General features: G+C 46.5%; 1 protein-coding gene across 1 annotated transcript in view; it reads left to right on the forward strand.

Moving 5' to 3' along the window:
* GAP43 (growth associated protein 43) overlaps positions 1-7396 on the forward strand; it is a 58001-nt gene extending 50605 nt beyond the window's left edge. The window contains exon 3 of the mRNA XM_053971230.1: positions 1439-7396. Within this exon, the coding sequence (XP_053827205.1) occupies positions 1439-1527 (89 nt within the window). The 3' untranslated portion in view covers positions 1528-7396. The remainder of the gene's footprint in view (positions 1-1438) is intronic.
* The last annotated feature ends 6254 nt before the right edge of the window (positions 7397-13650 follow it).

Below are 13650 nucleotides of genomic sequence, written 5' to 3' on the forward strand. Positions count from 1 at the left end.
CACAGCTACCCTGTTCTGGAGAAGAAGAGAGTTCAGCCATATGGACATAAGCTGTGTGGTGCCAGTCGGCCTCAGGGCCAGGGAGCAATCCCTGGCCCATTTTATTTACTCGTACGATGTAGTTCGATAGCCCATCAGAGATGACAGGAACTATGCAGGGAACCCGCAGTGCTCTCTGAATGAGATGGGTACAGTATGTGTCATACCAATGACATGTGGTCTGTTCCACACCACCCAGTCCTCTTTCAGTGCTTGTTTCTTTTCCCTGTTCCTTATTCCAAGTGTGGATTGCTGCTTGCTTGACCTCTTCATAGGCTGTGTATGTGTGGGACTGGGAGCCAGTGAGGAAAAGGGAGAGATGGCAATGGAGCAGACCAGTCAGTACAGTGCACTTACACCCTTGGGCATTATTCTTACAGCCCTGCAGCCTTGGGTCCACCACCACCACCTTGTCCTGTAAAAAGCAATCCACACAGTACATGCACTGTTTCTGAAAGAGGCTGGGAACATGTTACTGTACCCTGGTGAGAGCTGGCCAGTAGAAATTCCAAGATTATTAAAGCTGTCCTGCTGCAATGAAGGAGGCATGGGCTAAATGAACTCAAGAGTGAGATCACTCCAGCTTGAGGGGCATTCCTTTCTTTTGCCTTGTTCCTCCTGGCTGCCTCTGCCTTCTCCTGGGTTCTGATCCTCTGTCTAGTTCATTGTGGTACAGCTCCTAAGCAGTAGTTTTAACTTCTCATGTGGATGGTGTGCCAGAACAAGGTGTCTGACTGACAGGCAAACCCAGCTCCCAGTTAGACTCAGTGCTTCCCCCCAGGGCAGCTTTGCTTTTGAAAGGAGAGACTAGAAAACTGGAGAGATGTGGCAACCTCTGGATGAAGGCTCCCATTCTTGAAGGCTAGAGACATTTCTCTAGATCTCTGTTCAGTGTGAGACAAGTCTGAGTTACAGGATATAAAATTTTTCCCTCTGGGTCTTGCAGGCTTCAAGCGTGTATAGAGTTTGTTCTTTGTGGCTCTCTTTAAGTCTCGGCTGGTAGTATCCATATTGTAATTGGGGGACTATGATTCAACAGTGGTTGGTACAGTCAGTGAGTTCTGTAATAGGGTGTGTGATGTAGCTGATAAGCCAGGAATCTAATCAGCGCCCCTAATGAAATGAACAGTGGTTGTCTAGTGCATCAGCAGCGAGCAAGGCAGCTCCTTCCCGTGGCACATGCTTTCTGGCTGAAAGTGTTTTGTGAGAGCTACATATTTGCCTGCTGGGCTGAGCCTTGGCATGTTCTTTTCATGCTGCAGAAATTCCAGGGACTTTGAGACCTGGGTGACTTTGGACAGGGAGAAGCCTGAAGCCATGCAGTCCATCAGGCTGTGTGCACATGCAGGATGTTTTAGATAATGGCTGACTAACGCTGGACCATCTCTTTCCCCACTAGATGCTGTAGAAGAAACCAAACCTACTGAAAGTGCCCAGCAGGAAGAGGTGAAAGAAGAAGAGAGCAAGGCGGACCAAGAAAATGCCTGAACATTAAGAAATTACTCCCCATTGCCCCTCCCTCCCTCCCCCTATCCTCTATCCTTCCTTCCCACCCCAATCTCGATTTCCCCCCTTCCTGCTCACATCTGTGAGCCTGTGTCTGTCCCTCTCCCATTACCACTTAAACCCTTTTTCTCTCTGTGTGGCAAACATTTAAAGAAAAAAAAAAAAAAGCAGGAAAAATCCCAGTCAAACAGTGTGGCTTAAACATTTCTTTGTTTCTTGGTGTTGTTATGGCAAGTTTTTGGTAATGATGATCCAATCATTTTGGGAAAATTCTTGCACTGTATCAGAGTTCTTTGACCTGGCGCGTGCGTGTGTCTGTCTGCCCACTGCGAGCGCTCGCTCTCTCTCTCTCTCTCCTCTCTCCCTTTTCCAAGTGTGTGTGTGTGCAATGTTACGTTCATCTGAGGAGTCCAGACTTACCGAATGAGTAAAAACAAAAGAGGGGGGAAAACAGGTTCTTATCTTCCTTTTTCAATGTGATGGAATGAACGAAAGAAAAAACAAACAAAAGACCAAACACAACAAACAAGTGAACAAAAAAGAATACTAAACCCCAGTTTGTTTTCAGAACTAAAATAACAACTAGAAAATGTGCCAATTAGCGTAATGCTTAGCTCCAGGCTCCTTTTTCAAACTGAACAATAATTATAATAAATGAGAATAATTATAATTAATACCACCGTGTCGCATTTCTATGCTGCCGTACATCCTGCTGGCCTGTGGTCTTTGGTGGGCCACTTCTTGTGTGGCCCAGCTGTGTTCCTTGGCCACAAGTCAGTGGCTGACTGCTCTCTCTGGCACTACTGAGGGGATTTTTAAGGGGAGCAGGCTTGGATTTTGAGCAAGATGTTAGCACTGACTAACATAAATAATGAAAGTAGCAAAATCAGTTTTAGGAGAGATCATTGAAAGCATCCCTCTTGGAGACCTCCAGGCCCTGATTTGGGGAACTGTGGTGACCTTGAAGGTATGAGCCTGCAGAGGGACCAGCTTTGGTCTGTGCCCAAGGTCTAACCCCTGCCAAGGGGTGCGTCAAGCGCTGTGAGGGGACAGGGCCCTAGGACCTGAGCTTCTTGCCATAGTAGGATGATGCTCACTCCATTGGGCTGGAGTTGACATCCCTGCATAGCATAGTGTGGCCCCCCAGAAGTGTTCTGTTTGGCAAAATAAATTGGGCCAATTATTATTCAATATTTATTGAATAAATAGGCACACGGGCAGGATAAGGCCTGGTGGCCTAGGAGTCAGCTGGTGGCACTTTGAGAAATACCTCATCCCTGCTCCTGCTGTGTTTCACCCAGCTCTAATGAGGGCCAAGGTTTTCAGCTGTCATTTACAGCTCTGGGCAGAGCCTCACCTCCTAAATCTCCACCACTGCTTCCCACAGGTTGTGGGGCTGTTCCCTGATGTCACCCAGCCTGTCCCAGAGGAAGAATGACAGACACCAAATCCCGAGCTTGTGCAGCCATCTGGGTCTGCTGCTGTCTTTATGAGCTGTGAGAGCAAACAGTTAAAATGCATTTAGTAATATCTGGGCTTTCATAAAAGCTAATTACTGCTCTTTCACTGCCCTGATTATTTTAATGTGCTTTCCCAGCAGCTCCTGCATGGTTTCCTGGCCTCATTGGCAATGACAGCCAGAGTACCCTGCAGCATAATTGTGTGATGCTGCAGGACCAGGATTAAATTGTCCTCACAGCAGGAAGACCAAAAGATGGGAAGGCTGACAGCTCCAACGTCCTTTGGTGGCCAATGCTTCTTGTAGTGGCAGCTCCATGGCCCCATGGAGGGCTGGCTGGCACTCCTTGTCCTACTCCTTTGTTCTCCTCCATCTCTTTGCTGGAAATAGGGAGAAAAGATGAACAGTGTCTCCTCAGAAATGATCACTGAACGTAGACTGCTCACAGGAAGTGCCATCAAAACATGTGAGGATTCATTTCCATGTGCTTCCTGGCATTCTGTAGAAATAAGAGAGAGAGACAGAGAGGTTTTTTTTCTAAAGAGAGGGAAAGAGAGAGTGGGAGATAGATTGGACAAAGATTTTTAAAAACAGGGATTAGAGAGATAAGGGGGGAAAAGATTTTTGTGTGGATAGATGGATGATAGGGAGAGAGAGGGGAGTATAGCTAGAGAAAGAAAGATTAGAGTGCAAAAGATGAGAGAGAGACAGGAAGAAATTAGATAATATGGAGCAATAGATGATTGATAGAGATAGTGAAACGTAGATAGCTAAAGTAGATTAGACAGACTAAATAGGTAGAAAGATGGGCTGACTGACAGATAGGTATTGTGTCATACTTCATAAATGATATATATGCTAATATTCCCATGTCATGATGGGTGGTAAACCCTGAGACACCTTCCAGCCTGACCTCAATTCAGCAAATGTAGCGCAGACATCAGGCATTGCTTGGACTGTATGTCAGGTCTCACCATCCCACCCGTGTCTGCCATGGCAGCAGCAGGGTGTGGATGGTGTTTGGGAGGGAGAGCACTCTGAGGGACACGGGGCTGAGGCATAGGGAGGAGAGGTGTACCGTATGTTTGCTGTTCGTAGCACACAAGGGGCCGGCCCAGCGCAGACACTGCAGACACCCTGTGTCTCTAGCACCAAGTTGAGAGAACTGAGGTTCAGCTCTCAGGATTTGTGGGAGAGGTGTTTGGGAGGAGGCAGGAAGGAGGGACCATGGTTTTTGTTTGGCCTTATCTCCTGTCATGACCATTTCAAAAGGTTTTCTGTCTTGCCTGTTTCTGCAAAGACCATGTGGTTTCCCTGCTCTTCTGATTTCAGACTCCAAAATTTTCATCTTGCCTCCATTTTGCTATTACTATTTTTAATTTTATAAGGAAAAGAAAGCCACTTCTCATGTCTTCCTGGACATAGGCCTTCCTTCCTCCTCAAAAAATGAAACAACTTTCTCTCCCCAGGGACGTTTTACCTTTGTATTTCGCATGTTGCCTCCCCCTTGGCTGATGGTTGGGGCATTGCGCGTGTTTTGTCACCATTTGTAAGAACATTGCCATGTTGCTTAGACAACAAAGGGTTGGGTTTTGTATTTTGGTTTTTCCCCCCCCCACAAAGAGAACAGGATATGTGGTTACCAACTGCAAACCTAAATAATTTAAATACTAATTCCTCTCCCTTGGTTCCAGTTTAAAATTACTGGCTGTAACCAAGCACCCCCTATCTTTATTATTGTACCGTGTCCTGATCCTGCCAGAGAGTCAGGGCAAAGAAAGCATGAGAGAGAGCACAGAGACAAACCCTGCCTTGAACAGGCAGTGGTTTAATGTGTAATACACAAGATTTGTATAGGAAGCTGGGCTGTCTTCAGGGTACAGGAAGAGAGCAGAGAAAAGCATTTGGATTTCCTTGAGTTGCCTCTTCAGCCAGATTTTCAAAGGCTAAAAGGAAACACTATAAAGGATGTAGCATGGGACGGAAACTGGAAAGAGAACAAGGGTATTTGAGGAATGATTTTTCTAGCAAGACACCAAGTGAGCTGAAAGCAGAAGAGGTAGGAGGTCCCAGAAGTAAAGAGTGGAGCAAAGAGTCATCAGCAGAGTAGTTGAAGCTTTTCTACTACTCCTGCTGTGACAACATACAGGAATTCCCCAGGGAGTATGGATCTAATTCTCTCTCCCTGAAGAAGATACAGGTTTGCTTGGAGGTGCCTGTGGTTGTTATTTTGTGTAAGAAAAGGGCAGGGCATATTAGAGTGACTCACACTGGGAACATGGTGCCTGACCTCACCATGCAGTGCTGTGGAAATTCAGAGGCCTAGTGGGGCTTTTTCCATGTCCCTGTTGAAAGATACGCTAGTGACCCACAGCTATCCTGAATGCTTGTACCAGCTGTAGGCCAGCTCTTGACATTTCACTACTACATTTCATTAGACTAAGCTTTGAAAAAGTGAAAAACATTCCAACATGAACTCCCCATCAATGCAGTAGATTGTAAGCATGAATTTGGTCTGCTTTGCAATGCTTGTGCTATTCTGTCTGCAGATGACTGATAGCAGATGAAACCCCACAACCCTTGCAATAGTTGCATCAGCCAAGGAGCTTTTCTGTGAGCCACATTCCAAAGGGAGGGAAAGGGCATTCTGCTGAGATCCCTTCAGACCCAGAGTTTTCCAATCCTAAACCCTAATGCAGCCCCATGAGAGGTTTTAGCCAGAAAGAACTCACCCGTGGTGACCACATAAACATCACTGCTTGGGAAATATGTTACTCTAGATGAAAGAAATAGCCATGACTGATGGAGAGGAGTTTAGAAAAAAAGGAAAGAATAAAAAAAGGGAGAGGGAATTAATACTAAACTCCCCACAGGAGTTATTTCTTTTTTCCTGTGGACTCCAAACAGCAAACTTGCACTTGTGACATTTCATACTGAAGGTCTGCTGTTTGTCATAGGTATCTTAGGAAGGAAATGAGTGGCTATGGTTTGCAGAGGTGGAGGGAGGGGTTTGAATGAATGTTTTTGTGGTTCCTCTTGGCTAAGAAGTCCGCTTGGTGGTCACCTACAGCTCAGCAGCACCAGAGGTGATGTTGGGGATCCTCTTCCAGGCCTGTGCTCAGATTCCCTGCTTTTCTGCATTGCCACATTAGCACTTTCACTGGATATTTAGAGCACCTCAGGACTGGTTCTCCTCTCGCTCACACTGGGGTAACTCAGGAGTCGCTCCACTGGAACCAGTGGTGTTAATCTGGTGTGAAAATAATGCGAGAGGAGGATTCAACTCCTCGGGGGGGGATTTTCCAGGTCCCCGAGGGGGAAAAAAATCAATGGGAGTTACATGTCTAACTGCCACTTGTGCCTGTGAAAGTCTGCCCCTTATCTACCTATATGTATATAGGGTACAGTTTTCAGAATAACCTAAGTGACATGGGCACTTGAGAGCACACGTTTTACTGGCTTTCAAAGAGACACAATTTCCTAAGGCCCAGATGCTGAAGGATGTCCAAACTCCTCTCTGCAGCGCATTTGGGGGTCTCAGGCCTGAAATTCTCCAGTCATTTCCCAAAATGGAACTGAAGATCATGAGTCATTTAGGTGGTCCTGAAAGCGCTACCCTCTATCCATTTTTCAGGGTGTTGATCTCAGGTCATGTGCGAGCCTGCATTCTTACCTAAAATGCTTTATTACTACATTCTTCTGTTGAGCAATACTTGGAAGAAGAGGTGAAGGTCGAGATTTGCAGAACAGGCTAGTGACCCCAGTGGCTCACATCTGGAGTGCCCAACTTGAGAGACACCTCACTGGGGTCCAAGCCACAGGTCCCCTGTATGCTCTGAACATCAAGATTCATGTATTACACACCCAGAACCACTGGTCACTCGTAAAAAAAGAAATCCCAGCCTGAGACCTAGACTACCCTCACAAAAGAAAATCCCAGGTGAACTGTTCACCTGATAGCTTGGTTTTTATGCTCATGCCTGTTCCCAATGAATAAAACAAATCCCTGTGCATCACCTAAGCCCTATTTTGAAGAGTTCCACTGGCATACAGCTGAAGTAACACAGTAATAAATCGGGGCCTGAAGAAGGTGGCTACAGCCTAGAGAGTATCAAGAACTGTGACGTGTCTGGAAGCTAAAAAGAGCAGAACTTGACAATTAGAGCGGCCCATTTCCGATGCTCTTGTGTGAGGATCTGGAAAGAGTCTCTCACTCATTGTACTTGTGCATTATGAGTGTGTCCATCTGCAGAGATCTAATGTACACATATGTCCTGAATATTGTCCTAAGGTTGCAAGCTTCAAAAATGAGCAGAAAACATTCCCGAGAAGTGAGAATAATACAGATGTCTGTATTTGAAAAATTGGTTCAAATAAAGTCTCTCACTTATAGATACGTGTAGTTGTGTGCAATTATTTGTTCCTGGAACAGAAATTTCTCCCTCATGTAGGACTTTGATTATTTTACAAAAAAAATCTAATTTCATTCTTCCTTGACCTTCTCAGTCAAGTCCTACTACTGTGGTAAAAAAATGATTTCTACTTGTTCTGTCTGGGTAAAAAGCTGTGTTATATTGAAATGGTGAAGTAAAAGGCCATATAGGCCAGTATGCTTTTATGTTGCATAGTATCCCTTGAGGTAGAATATCTAAGTGACCTGATAGAAGATGTGGTCACCTGTGCAAAAGTCCTGGGTTTTTATGTAACATGACACAGACTTCCCCACGGATGCTCTGACCCAGGAAAGGCCTGTGGCTGTCTGGGCACTGCCTGGAAACTGTCTAGAAAAGGCTGAACTGAGAAATGCTGTGCTTGGGCACCACAAGGATGCAAAATGTCCATGGCCATATCTGGGCCTGGGATGTTCTGAGTCAGGGAATCTGCTTGGATGTAGAAATGGGAATGGGGGTTACCAACCAGTATTGGTTGGACCTCTGGGGTCATTCAGTCCAACCCCTCTACCAAGCCAGGGTCACCTAGAGCAGGTGACACAGAAGCCAGAATGTCTCCAAAGAGGGAGAGTCCATGATCTCCCTGGGCAGCTGTTCCAGTGCTCTGCTGCCCTCAATGGAAAGAAGTTAGGCAACCTTGTGCAAGCTTACCTAAAGATATCAAATTCCTCACTGGATTTAAATCTTCAGTAGCTCACTGTGAAACTCCGGAAGTTTTTGAGTCAGAAATATAATTTCAGCAGTGAAGAAGCCTCACTAATTATTTCTCTCACTATCAAGTTTGTGCCAAGTGCAATGATATAAGAACAGAGCAGGAATTGCTGCCTGGGCTATGCTAGGCTTCTGACTTAATCCTGAGCTGTATCTGACAGCAGCTCAAGAGCAGAGCTGAAATCAAGCATTTTTATCATATCTATTCATCCCAGGAAGCTTCACAACCACTGTTTAGAAATCACTTGCAACTCATCTATGAAATACAGCAGCTGGCTTAGCAAGGGCCCAGAAAATTCCTGATGAGGCTCCAGGGAGCTGCCTGGGAAACAGAGCAGACCTCAGCACCTCACATGGCTTCTGGACAAAGTGCCAATTTACAAATGACACAATTAGATATCTGTATTCTTGTATGTAATCATCAGTTGCCTCATTGCTTCTCCAAAATAGGCGTGGACTACATCTTGTGTGCAAACAAATATTAAGCATTCAAAATCAAGTGGTTTCAATTAGCCACATCACTAGATTGCAGGGATCAGCCCTGGCAGATTTGCTTTGCTTCTGTGGGGCAAAACACCTCTAAAAGGATCTCTCTTCAAGTAAATGGTTGTCTTGAGGTAGCAAGGGTGCCTCACACTCTTTTATCTGCTGCACAGCAGAGGGGGAAGGCAGGAGCTGAACAATTGGTGCAGGGCATGTATGTCAGCTGAAGCTCAGCCTCATATAAATCTCCACCTGAGACTTTCTAACAAGGCACACAAAGTTTGCCCCGCATGATTTTCAGAGTCACATTCGTGTCACTGCAAGAAGAAATAAACTTTCTGCCTGAATTGTAGAAAATGGACCCATGACTCTCCTTGGGTGTTCAACCTCCTCCAGTTGCCCAGGTGAACTCCCTTTGGATATCTTGCCACATCCATGGACTACAACAGCAAACTTTTCCCAGTTTCTGAGTGAGCCAAGTGTTTCCCATTCCTTTGGTGTTCCTCTGGCTTAGCCCACTCTGGGCTGGGGGAGACCTCCTCTCCTTGGCTAAACTGCAACAGGAACTTCAGGTTTCCTTGGTTTTTGACAATACCAATAGCTTAACAGCACACTTGCCACCTTCATTGCTCTAGTGAGGTCACAGGCAAAAGACTATTGTTTCTCATAGAATCACTCAAATCTCTGAGTCTGCTTTCCTTTACCCAGCAGGGTATATGAAGTCCACTGTAATGGACATTTACAGTTTCCCAGTCTGCAACACTCTGTCCTTGTTTAACCAGTATACAGAGCTGGCATCAAGTCTGAACAGGGCTACTCCCTTGTTGAAGATGAGCAGAGAAAGTGAAAGGAAATTATGCACTTCTGTACCTAAGATCACTTTTGTATAATAAAAATGAAATTATTTTTCTCCATGTAGGACCACTTTTATATATTAAAGAGGAAATACTTTTCCTCTAGCTTGGCATGAAACTGTGAACATTAATAATAAGAGAAGCAAGGAAGTGAAAGCCCATTTGTCTCAGAGGAGCACTACTGTGGCTGAGAGGCAGGGTTTGCAGAGGGGGTAGCTTGTATAAGACAGACTGGGGTACTTGGGTCTCTGCAAATGCATCAGCCTGCAACCCAAACTACAAGTTGTATATATCTAGAAAGTCACTGCTTAATTTAATTATGGTGGTTGATTAAGCAAGTTATGAGTAAAATGTGATTAGCATTTTGGGATCAATGGGTGGATGCTAAGCCAAGAGAGAGAGAAACTTCGTTATCTGTGGTGAGAGAGAGGAAGGGTAGTACAGGTCATCGGTGGATGCATAACAAGGAAGAGTTAATTGGGGTGAACTGAAAACTGCTGCTGAGGCCTCTCTCTGCTGAGCCCATAATTATGCTTTTCTTACCTTAAGACAGTCATCTTCTGAAGGGTTTTGTGGCCATCCTTAGGACCCTGAGCCAGAGAGGGAAAAACAGTTTCTCTCACTGGAGGTGAGGTCTAATGGAGAGGGTTCCATTTTCCCCCTCTACATTGGGTGTCCCCACTCTTGGCCATTTATCTGTGGCTTAAGTTTCAATGAAGCCTCATTCAACACCTGTCTGTGCAGCAGCTCATTGTTTAAGTGTGGAGATTATTTCACTGTGAGTGCTGTGGTGCAGAGGCTCCTTCCTTGTGTTTGCCCAGGTCCTGAATCTCTCCTTGTGTCTCTTTCCTTCTGAGGCACACCTGAGTGATTTAGGAAAAACAGAGTGAAAGTTAAGAAACGGCCACGCTTCCTGGTGGCCTAAGGGGGTGCTGGTGTCTAACAGCAGAGACACCTTGAGCTTTTGGATGTGGAAGACCAATGCTCCTGGAAAAGATATCTCTGAGGGGCAGCTCTGTGAGTGATGACAGGTCGCCTTCTTTAGAAGTCACTTAAAGACCAGAAGACAATTCCTGTTTGAATGCCAGCACCCAGCAAGAGGGTGAGCAGTTCCTGCATGCTGTCACTTAGGCTTCCTTGACCCCACTGCTTCTCAGTAGCAAAGAGAAAGAAGACCTACAGCTGTGGGTTGTCTCTCCCAGGCTCTTCTCCATGCATGACAGCCAAGCCTGGTGCCAGACACTCCAGAGGGCACGTTTGGCAGTCAGGGCTGGGAGAACAGGGTGCAATGGTCTGGGAAGACCTCACATGCTGACTGGTCTCTAGGAAAAAGCCAAAGGCCAATCACCATCCCACCTCACAACCCAGGGCAGGGTTCTGCTCACCCCAGGCTGTGGCAGGGTGCTGGTGGCTGGGGAGGGCAGGCTCTGCCTGGCCATGGCCCCTGGCATGTGCTGCTCGCGGCCCCTTGCTGGTGCACACACCATTAATAAGACTTTCCAGCCTGTCACTTCCATGCTGAATCCTTTGAAAGCTGTGCTCCTCTGGGCCCATTAGAGAGAGGAACTGTCTCTGTTGAAACATATGGGGCTGTCAGGCTCTGTCTGTTGTCTGAAAGCTGCCACTGCTCTCGCTGTTCGCTGCTGGAGGGGCAGCAGCTGTCTGGAGGAGGCTGTGATGAGGATGGGGACTTGGGAAGGGGCTGGGGGAAGATAGCAGGTGAGCAGGGAAGGATGCTGGGAATGCTGGGAAGGTAAGCAGTGTGCTGGTAGCTGGTGGGCTGCTGTAGGACATCGGGATGCTGGGCAGCCGTGGGGGTCCCTCATGCTATGAATGTCATAGGGGGAAGAGGTACATCTGAGGACAACTGGGTGGTGAATATCAGGGGCATATGTAGGGGCAGGCTGAGGCAGCAGGAGACACAGCTGACAGCAGAGATGTTTGACTTGTCTGGAAAAGGAGAGGACGGCAGCAGTGTTGGGTGACTCTATGGGAACGCTGCAAAAGGGAGGCTTTGGAAAGCATCATGCGGTCACATGGCGCTGGAGTTTCTCATTAAGCAGCACACCCACCCCCCAGCTCCATTTGCAGAAACTGAACAGGATTTAATGGAGTCTCTTGACTTTTTCCTCTGAAATATTCATAGGTTTTAGCAGTCCATTTCATGCTCACCTCCTTCTCCATTAACGAGCATCGAAGAGGGACTGGGTGGAAAGTGGGCTGCTCCGGAGCCAGGGAGACAGAAAAAGGGACCTGTGCCTCTGCCCAGGGACTGCTGAGAAGCAATCCATTCCTGGGCTGTTCCATGGCCCTCTCACTAGGCCTGAAAACTGACTGGAAATGAGCCCTGGGCAGCATGTACAGGGAGGTGATTAATACAGTGGGAAAGGAAGGAAACCAATTAAGCAGAGTGCTGTCTGGAGCTGCTGCCCCCACCCCTGTCACACAGATACACCCACGTCTGTCTCCCTGCCTGTCTTCATAATGTACAAGGCCAGGAGCTCTGTAAGAATGGCACAGGCTAACAAAAATGCCTGGAGGCAATTAGTTCCCTCCTTGCCTTAGCACTAATGCTGTGCTAGGATACAGGGAAAGTCCAGAGCTTCCATGAGACAGCACAGAAGCACGGCAGTTGGATTATGGATGCCCCATGTAGTCTGCAGTACTTGGCACAGCAAGGATCCTGCTGGGGAGTTTGGAGAAAGGGTGTAATAAATAGTGCTAGATTGCACTCTGGTTTATGAAATGTCCCAAAAGATTGGGGTAGGTCCGATCTCAGAGCATTTTCCAGATCTGTTAGATACTAAACCAGGGCTCTAATAGTCTAACTGATATACTCCTACCAAAGTCTACAACCAAGTATCTCTAGGATTCTTAAGAAAGGTGTTCCTGCTCATGGCAAGGGGCGGTTTGGAACTAGGTGATCTTTAAGATGCCTTCCATCCCAAAACATTCTATGATTCTATGATTTTGGGAGTGGGGAGAGATGCAACTCTCACAGCTTTGCTCCAGAGGGTAAACCTTTTTTGCAGTAGTCACACTCCTAAACCATGCAGTTTAAAGTCCTAAGAAAATTTTTGTTGAGGACTCCATGGACAACAATAGAACCTGGATAGTGCTCTAGGAAAACAGAGTGGTCCTCCACCAGTGCCATCCCTTCAAAAAGTACAAGAGATGTTCAACAATGGGCTTCCAAGGTCACTTGGCTTCTCTCTGCATTATTGCTTTGATGAACAAAAAGAGCAAAATCTGCATCCTAATGAGTTGTTCACTCTGGCTGACAGAGACAGAAGGCAAGATTATAAATGTACCATTTCCTGTGGTTCCTCCCTGCTGGATTAAAAACCAAAACAATGTCACAGATGCTACAGCACATATTTATTCTTGCTTTCAAAACACTCACTAGTCAGGCTGCTTCCCCTTCCCCCCCATACACCCATACAGGCACCTGCTTGCATGTGTCCAGGGAATCAGATGTTTATGCAAGTATTTGCAGGATGTTCCACATCTCCCTGAAATTATAATCAGCATGCCCAGAATCAGCTTAATTACGAAGTGTTCAGCAAACATCCACAGGCTCTTCCAGGACAGGTCCACGCAGCATCTCCGTGAATGGGGCTGCATGTTTTTCCTCCACTGCCACACATGGCTCCTGGTCAAGGGCTCGGGCCCTCACATCTGAGCTGTTGGGTTGTCTGGTTACTTGTTTCCAGGAGAGAAGAGAGACATTTGTAAAGCAGTGGCAGGGCATGAGAAGACACTGAGAGTGTCTCAGGGTGAGACTTGGCTACCTCTGATTTTTTGCAGCAGTCTCTCCACGCAGGATAGAGATGTCAACAATCCCAGTTTTAACTGGGCCAGATCAGATATATAAATGTGCCAGGTCCATAGTCTGGCTATTAACTCTTTCTGTGGAAAAGACAAAAATCAAGAATCAAGTATCAAAAACTGTGGAACCATGAAGTTTTGCCATCCATGGGTTGCAGACTGGCACATCTGGGTGCTCAGCAGACAGGCACTTCCTAAAGAAATGAAGGACTGGTTGGTTTAGCTGAGGGAGTCAGAAAACACACTGCTGATGTAAGAAAAGAAAACACTTTCTGAGGCAGCCAAGTGCACTTCCTATAAAGAAGAGCACCATTCATGG

The sequence above is a fragment of the Vidua macroura genome, chromosome 2, assembly GCF_024509145.1.
Source record: "Vidua macroura isolate BioBank_ID:100142 chromosome 2, ASM2450914v1, whole genome shotgun sequence".
Lineage (NCBI taxonomy): Eukaryota > Metazoa > Chordata > Aves > Passeriformes > Viduidae > Vidua > Vidua macroura.